The sequence below is a fragment of the Cibotium barometz genome, chromosome 1, assembly GCF_041138505.1.
Source record: "Cibotium barometz isolate CiBa-2024 chromosome 1, ASM4113850v1, whole genome shotgun sequence".
NCBI classification, from domain to species: Eukaryota; Viridiplantae; Streptophyta; class Polypodiopsida; order Cyatheales; family Cibotiaceae; genus Cibotium; species Cibotium barometz.
The window spans coordinates 66183081-66191043 of record NC_141046.1 but is presented as its reverse complement, the minus strand read 5'-3'; the positions used below and the strand labels follow the sequence as shown (position 1 = coordinate 66191043).

General features: G+C 44.3%; 1 protein-coding gene across 2 annotated transcripts; it reads left to right on the top strand.

The window, feature by feature from the left end:
- Positions 1 to 1429: 1429 nt before the first annotated feature.
- LOC147642343 (filament-like plant protein 4) lies at positions 1430 to 7013 on the top strand. 2 transcript variants are annotated; one of them, XM_086805499.1, is made up of 6 exons: positions 1430 to 2578; positions 2763 to 2928; positions 3043 to 3223; positions 3325 to 5653; positions 5749 to 5815; positions 5952 to 7013. In XM_086805499.1, exons 2-6 carry the CDS (start codon positions 2779 to 2781, stop codon positions 6822 to 6824), a joined length of 3600 nt encoding a protein of 1199 aa, XP_086661625.1. In that variant the 5' UTR covers positions 1430 to 2578; positions 2763 to 2778; the 3' UTR covers positions 6825 to 7013. The 2 variants fall into 2 exon arrangements, with proteins under 2 accessions (XP_086661625.1, XP_086661617.1); XM_086805491.1 differs by lacking the exon at positions 1430 to 2578 and having other exon boundaries at positions 2629 to 2928.
- The last annotated feature ends 950 nt before the right edge of the window (positions 7014 to 7963 follow it).

The following is a 7963-nucleotide window of genomic DNA, read 5'->3' as shown; positions in this document are numbered from 1 at the left end:
AAAAAATTAAAGGTTGAAGATATATCAAGTAAAATGAAAGGGTTTGGTGTTTAGTGGAGTATTGGACTAATAGGGGCTTATGTGTTTTGGGGAGTAGTGGTGTTACATACCAAACTCAATGTGTTTTACGGGCTTATGTGTTTTGGGGAGTAGTGGTGTTACATACCAAACTCAATGTTATATATTGAGTTTAGGGGCTTATGTATTTAGGGAAGTAGTGTATTACATAGCAAAATCAACATTATATATTGCCTTATAATATTGAGTTTAGGGGCTTATGTGTTTAGGAAAGCAGTGTATTACATAGCAAAATCAACGTGATATATTGCCTTATAATATTACTTGATATATTAGGTTGACATAAGAAAGGACTAATGATCATATTACATTTTCATTTAAAATGCATTTTGACATTAGTATTGACATAATGTATTATGACACACTATCATATTCAACATGATGCTAATACTCTATAAAGTTATTAGGATTTAAATTAAAAATAGCATTTAATCCTAATATTTTGTAATTTATAGATATGGAAATAATGATTGTATAAAACACAATAAAGTTGTATTTATTCAAAGACTTGAAAGGATAAATAATTGCTACCTAAGGTTTTGTGTAAATCTAACTTCTCTCACTACTTCCATGCTTACACAAGATGTTGAAGAAAACCACTCAACAGACCGCCTAGGCTGGTAGCTAAACCGTTCACTTGATTCAATTTAAAGATGTAAATTAATGTTTCAAAGAATAAAGTCGACATACAAGATATATGTTTGGCAGTAAAACATAGAGGGGGAATATGGATGAGACATGAGAAGAAAATGGGGATGTTAGGTTCTACTAAACTATTCCTTTGGTATGTGTAAAAGGATGACTATTGTACATGTGGATGGATAGCATACTAATATAAATATATATATATATATATTTCCTAAAAAATATTAGAAATACAATAATAAAGATTTAAAAAAGCAATCTTATTTATGCATGGCATTGGGAACACCTAAGGTTAAATTTTCCACCTGCTGATATGAGTCATCATTTTTGTGGCGTTGGAATAGCGGATGAAGAGAGAGGAGCGAAGGTAGTTGGAGAGGAGCTATCCACCAAAAGACTCACGAGTAGAAGGGCGGGGGGTGAAAAAGCAGCATTTACGAAAGGTGTAATGAAAGCCAAGGTTTTTGTAATGAAGAAAAGGGGGCGTACCGAGTGAAAAGGAAAAAGAAAAATGAATTTGGGGTATGCGAGAGATGAAAAGTGGGCAGCATCAGCAAGATGCCATCTCTCTCTTAAAGGAGGAAGTACAAAGCGATACGAGGGGTTGCTTAAACTGAACAAAAAATTAAAGTGTCTTTCCTTGGTGCGCTTAATAAAAGGGAAAAGGGTGTGTACATTATAAGGCGGCCTAATGTTGAAGTGACAATTTTTGAACAACATCGACGGGAATCTTTTCAATTTTCCTCGCCCTTTTTTTTTCGCCCCCAGACTCTCCTAGTTAGCAATGAGGCGGAGGAGTAACGGGCTGCTCTGCGTGCGCTCTGAGTCTGAACGTAAGAAAGTCGGCCTACATTAGCATTTGTTGCTGGGACTCTGACCACACGTGTAATTAGCAACAGCTGCTGTCACAGTTACAGCTAGTTTTGTCTACAGTAAAAGTAGCTTCCTCATTTGGGGCCTCGGCCCTCTCAGATCACTGCTCTACAATAATTGTGTAGGGCTCCTCTCTTTATCATAGGTGTCTTGCGTGCAAAACACACTGGTGACTGAATCCTGATCCTAGCATACTCCGCTTATTGAGTCGTGTGTGCTCTGTGGAGTGAGAGAGAATGTTTTGTATGTTTGTGTAGATTATTATAGATATAGACATGGAGTACACCTGAGGGACCTGATTTTTATTTGGCAGGTAAAACCTCTCGTCAGCTCAAACCTACACGCTCTTATTCAACAAGCTCTCTCGGCCCCAGCTGAGTTGTGTCCCTTATTGCTTGCTTGTGGCCCGCTAAAGCCTAAAAGCACAAAGTCATTGTGCAAATGTGGACCTCTACTTGGGAGCTTACCTCCCACTAGATAGATTTTTTGGCCTTTCAGCACCTCTTCTCATTTCGGCAAGGAGAGGTGACAAATTGACTATTGCACCGCCAAAGCGCATATTGAGCCACCCCCCGGACAAGCTAGTACCAGATTTTATTCAAGAAGCGATCAGTTGCAAGGACGGCAAACTGGGGAGTTGACAAACGACAGAGAAACAGCTTTTAGGAGATCCATGGCTTCTCTGTTCTACTTCCTATGATGGAGCCAATTGTCCATCGACTAGCTAGTGAAGGGCAAGGGCTCTCCACCTAAAAGCTTCACCACCACTGTAACAAACAAACACACACTACCCCTTTTTTTGTCAACTGTTTTCGAGCCCTTTTCATCCCCTTCTTGCTTAGCAAAACCAACTATTTAACCCACTTTTTTACTTCTCAAGTACCACAAGCAAAGTGGGCAGCTGAAAGACCAGAGCACCCTCATCACACTAAAACAGTGGTTCCCGCTCCCCTCAAGGTCACCTCCATCATTTTCTTGATCGGTAAGTGCTCTGCAAGCTTTTTCACTTTCCTCTTTTTATTCATTTCCACTCATTGAAATCAAGATCCTCAATGCTTAGCAGCACTTGAGAGGGCACAGACACTTTGCCATGTATACAAGCATTGTAAATTTATAGTTTATATTTAGTTAGTCCAAGGGGTTTGAGGACAGTCTACTCTCTGCAGGTTGGTTTTGTTAGAAATGGCTGAACGCAGAAGCAGCTGGCCATGGAGGAAGAAAAGCGCGCCCAAGGTGGACAAAGCATCTCTCTTCTCTCCTTCTCAACTAACGTCCCCTGCTACTTCTTTCAAAGCCGAGGAGACCCCTCACATTGCACTAAACGGGAGACAGGTATTGCTCCATATGTTTTATCTCTAATTGTTGAAAGTTACATTGGTAAGGTTAAGCTTTATATCAATGAGATTCTTCTTCAATTCCCCCCTAATTATCCCAATCACTATGCAGGAGGCCACAGCACCAACCTTTGTGGAGGATGGACGGATTTTGGAAGCAATTTCTCTCCGGGAGCAAGCCGAAGAGAGCCTTAAAGCTCTCAAACAAGAATTAAGCACAGCTATGAAAGAGACGATTGCCAATGAAGCTTTGGTGAAACAACATGAGAAGGTCGCTGAAGAAGCTGTCTCAGGTAAACGATAGCCTCCTTGAAATCATTATTTTTTGGGTCTTGTTAAGTACTTGTGGCCTTGCCCCTCCGGTAGCTCACCTTTGCTTTTGTGTTCGAATCAGGATGGGAGAAAGCTGAGAAGGAAGCTCTTTCTTTCAAACAAGAGCTTGAGGCTGCTGCCCAACAGAAGGCCATCTTAGAAGAGCGTGTTGCTCACTTAGATGTGGCCTTGAAGGAATGCACGAGACAGGTCAGACACGTCAGAGAAGAGCAAGAAGGGAAGATAGAAGAAGCCATTTCATGCAAAACAATAGAGTGGGAGAAGATCAAAGCAGAGGTGGATGCAAAACAAGCAGAGCTGGAGAGAAGGTTAATGGAGTCTGATGCTCAGAACAGCGCCATGTCCAAGTCTTTGCAAGAGAGGGCCAGGAAGATTCTTGAAGCAAATGAAGCCAAAGCAAGGGCAGAAACAGAAGTGAAGATCCTGCAAGTGAAGCTGGGCTCATCGGAGAAAGAGATCTCTGCTCTCAAGTACGAGTTGCACGTGCTAATTAAAGAGCTGGAGATCCGTAACGAAGAGGTGGACTACAGTAAGAAGTCCGCAGACGCTGCCCACAAGCAGCACCTGGACAATGTGAAGAAGATGGCCAAGCTAGAAGCAGATTGCCAGAGATTAAGAAGCCTGGTTCGAAAGAAGCTACCCGGCCCTGCTGCCATTGCCCAGATGAGGAAGGAAGTCGAAGGCTTGCCCGGAAGAGAGAGTGTAACAGGAGACTCCAAGAGAAGACCCAACAGATCCTTGACTAGTAGCACTATCTCATTTACAAATTCTTATCAGAGTGGTGCCCCCAGCAACAACAGAGATGTTGAAATGCTTAGAGACCGCATGCTCTCCATGGAAGAAGAGAACAATCTTCTCAAGGAGGCTTTGTCCAAGAGAAATGGAGAGTTGCAAGCCTCCAGGCTTGTGTGTGCCAAAACTGCCAATAAGCTTTCCATAGCTGAGGACCACCTCGAATCTCTGCAAGGCACACCCAGAGAAGCCAGAACGAATGGCTTTGACTTCAACACTACTACCGAGCCTAGCATTGCAACAGTGTCGGAGGAGGAAGGCAATGGCAACGATGTAGAGGAGGCTAGCTGTGCAGAGTCTTGGGCTTCAGCGCTGATAAGCGAGCTTGCTCAATTCAAGAAAGGCAATCCAAACTCTAAGGAGGCCACCATGGAGACCACAGAATTCTGCAACACCATAGATCCTTCCTCCAGTCTTGAAGACGACACAGCTGCTCCTGTTTCCACTGTCAATCACGTGGTTCTTGGTCAAGAAGGTCCTATTGAAAACCCATTGCTTGAAGCTGCAAAGGAAACCTTAGAATTGAGTAATAATTTGGTGAATCAGGAGGCTTATCTTCAAGCTTTGAATTTGTTGTGCAAGGACTTGGATTGCCAGTTCAGTACAATCGAAGAGCAGCTGAGGGCTCTGAAGCCCGAGAATGAGGAGTCTACTAGCCAAGTGGGAGAGGGTCTTATGGGCTTGGTTGATGCAGCTCATCAAAAGATTTCCGAATTGGAAAGGGCAATCCAAGGGATGGGAAATGCTGTTCAATCAAGTGATACTTTTAGCTTTGCGGCTGTTACGCCAGTTTCAGTAGGGGATAATCTTAGTCCTACTGGTTTAGCTAACCTAAATACAGAGGAATTATCGTCGGCCAGCCCAGTTGCTGCCTCCAGCCTTCGCTTTGTCCTTGGTAAGCTCATTTTACTCCTAGAAATGTTGCCACCTCCATGCACGCCAGCTGAGCAAACAGAAGAAACCACACTAGATCCTGATTGGCAGGCCAAGCGTGAGGATGGGAGTACAAAGGCAAAGACACCTTTCCAATTGGACCAGCAAAAACAAGCCCTGGTCTCGTCCAAAGACAACGTTTTGCAGGGCAAATCGAGCGTTTTGGAATTTTTGGTGCGATTCGGGATCGTACTCTGTGAAGCGTGCGGTTCTGAGTCGTCCGAGCTGGAAGACCTGCTGTTGAAATTGAATGCTGCTACTAGTGGGGGCCTTGGTGTTGTCGAGGTCAATGCCGCTGGATATTTAAGTGAGATCTGTTCAATGCGAGATCAACTCGAACAAGTAATGGAAGGCAAGGCGGAGCTGGAGAAACACGTGGCTGCCACTTGCCAAGAGCTCGAAGGTACTAAAGTGGAATTGGGTGAAAACAAGCAGCTTGTCGTTCATCTCCAAGGTCAAGTAGCAGAATTACATACTGTAAAGGTAAAGCTTTCTGATGAAGAAGGCATCAAGGCCGAGCTCCAAGCGAAATTAGAGGCAGCTGAAGTGGAGGTGAGCAAGCTGCAGGCGAGCGTTGCCTCGCTAACGCTGGAGTTGGTGGATCAGAGAAAGCTCTACGACGGAGTTGTGGCCAAGTGTGAGGAACTTGAGCATAAATTGCAAGGGTAAAAACATAATATACATATATATATTTCTTGTTTGGTGTCTTCGTGTTGTCCAGAAGTTAATGAAGTTAATGTTGAGCGTTTTGACCTAGCAGCTTTACGTTCGAGGACGAGTGCAATGCTTTTAAGTTACCCGACGATGAGGAGACCAGGTTGAGAAAGGTAAATAAGTACACATCTTGACCACGCGAGGCCTTTAAAGTTCTTGTAACTTGTAAGGTTGCTGTTTGTAACATTTTGAAAAAAACCCTCGTTAGACACGTCCGACTGGTAGTGAACTTCGCTAATGGTGTTGCAGGAGCGTGAGCTTGTTGCTGCAAAGGAGAAGTTGGCGGACTGCCAGAAGACCATACTAGTGTTGGGGAAGCAGTTGACTGCACTGTCTTCACCTCCGGAAGATCACTCGCCGGCGCGCTCATTTGACACAGCCTCTATGGACTCGGCATCTCTAGATCAAAGGATGCAGCTGGAGCTACATGCAAGCAGCTTGGAAGGTCATCAAAATGCATCAGCTTCTTGCTACAGTACAAACACACCATCATCACATCAGTATCATCATAATCATCACCATCGAAGGCCTCCTCCACCTCCTCCGCCACCGCACCAGGCTTGGGTGCCCCAAACTGGCCGACGGTACGAAGAGGAACCTCCTCACCTCGCCCGTGGTTGGAGCCCCAGTAATATTAGTAATAATGGGGCCTGCCACGTCTCTGGCCCACAAGACACCGATCACCATCATCAGCATCCCGCCTATCAACAGCAACACCTACGCGCATCCGGCCCTGTCTACGTCTCGCCGCACTATCGATATGGTCGCCGTCACCACCAACAGCACTGCGACGCCAGTGCCAACTTGCAGCAGAGAGGACCCACTAGCAACGGCGCGTACTGCTACCTACCCCCGGAAGAAGAAGATGGCCACCAGCTGGCGCTAGTTGTGTACAGCCCCCCACACACGGCCATGAGTTCGCCAGCCCGGTCACCCGCCCGTTACGTCCAGCAGCATGGCGGGCGGGGCGCCGCCCGCCCTGCAGTTCGTACCAGCTTGACCGAGTCAATGAACGCCGCTGCCGACTCTTCCACCACCAACTTCTGTCACGCCAAGCCGCCAAAACCCGCCGGCGGCTCTAGCTTCGGAAGGCTGTTCTCCAGATCCAAGAACCATCGCTGATGTCGTGGTGAAGGCTACAGCTCTCACGTGGACAAGTGTCTTTGCTGACGTGTCTAAAAAATCTGCTTTCCGAGTTTTTTAAAGAAAATGTTGAAGAATGTACATCATCGGTGACAGAGGTGACAGGTGTGAATGTACTGCCGTTTGCCCACGCCTGCTTAACAAGAAACGAAACTCTTCTTTTTTTTTGTCCCCTTTTTTTTTTTTTGGGGTTCCACAACGTTGCCAACATGTCACTCTCAAACATTAGCAACAAAATTTGTGTTGGTTCCTTTTCTGTGCCTCGCCTGGCATCTTTACCTCAAAGAGACGTTGACAACATTTGACGTTTTTTCAGTGTTCACGATGAAAGGCTCCTTGGGTCTTCTTTAATTTTCGTTTTAATAATATGATTCTGCTTGCCTCTAGGCTATTGGAATTCGAGCTTTAGCCAGATAAATGTTTAGTTTCCAGAGTCATGGTTCTTTCGAATATCGAGTTCACAATATGTGCACATCGTTTCAATGCATGTACGCTGCGATGACCATAAAGCAAGGCCCGGTATTGCTCCTAATTGGGAAAGAAATTTAAATCGGACACTACTGTGTACCTCATCTTTGTCTGTCTCTTATCATGCTTTTTTTGTCTGCTTGCAATTGAAAATTCTGAACACGAGTATAGTATATGGAGTATATGGAGTTGAAAGGAAAGTATCTCTTCCTATTTTAAACCTAAGTTTCAAATACCCCTTTTGATCCATACCATGTTGGAGTAGGGGCTCATTTCTACATGGATCTAGCAAACATTAGGGAGCATTTGAACATATTTTGGGCCTTTTGCTAATGAAAGTATTTAGCAATGGACCAATAGGAATAGAGGATTGTGCACATTTGGTCTCCTTTGAATATAGAGAGGGAGACTAGGCTCTAAAGAGGAGGATTAGGTTTTCAATACTAATTAATTACACTTGTCCCTTTCAAAAAGTAGGGGGTTAGGGTAGGTATAGTCCTACCATTCTCATGCCTCAAAAAATCCTTAAAATTTTAAAATTTTGGAGATTCCTTCAAGAGTCACTTTTCTCTCCAAAAACCCATCTCAAATTTCATTGTAGTCAAAAATTTCATTTGTAAGCCCACTTTTCTTCTTGAACGTCCAAATTA

Excerpts from the sequence above, each read along its gene's own strand:
- LOC147642343 (XM_086805499.1), top strand. The coding sequence starts at position 2,779 with ATGGCTGAACGCAGAAGCAGCTGGCCATGGAGGAAGAAAAGCGCGCCC. Across the intron at positions 3,224-3,324 it reads CGCTGAAGAAGCTGTCTCAG|GATGGGAGAAAGCTGAGAAG; the intron begins GTAAACGATAGC and ends TGTTCGAATCAG. Across the intron at positions 5,816-5,951 it reads AGGAGACCAGGTTGAGAAAG|GAGCGTGAGCTTGTTGCTGC; the intron begins GTAAATAAGTAC and ends ATGGTGTTGCAG.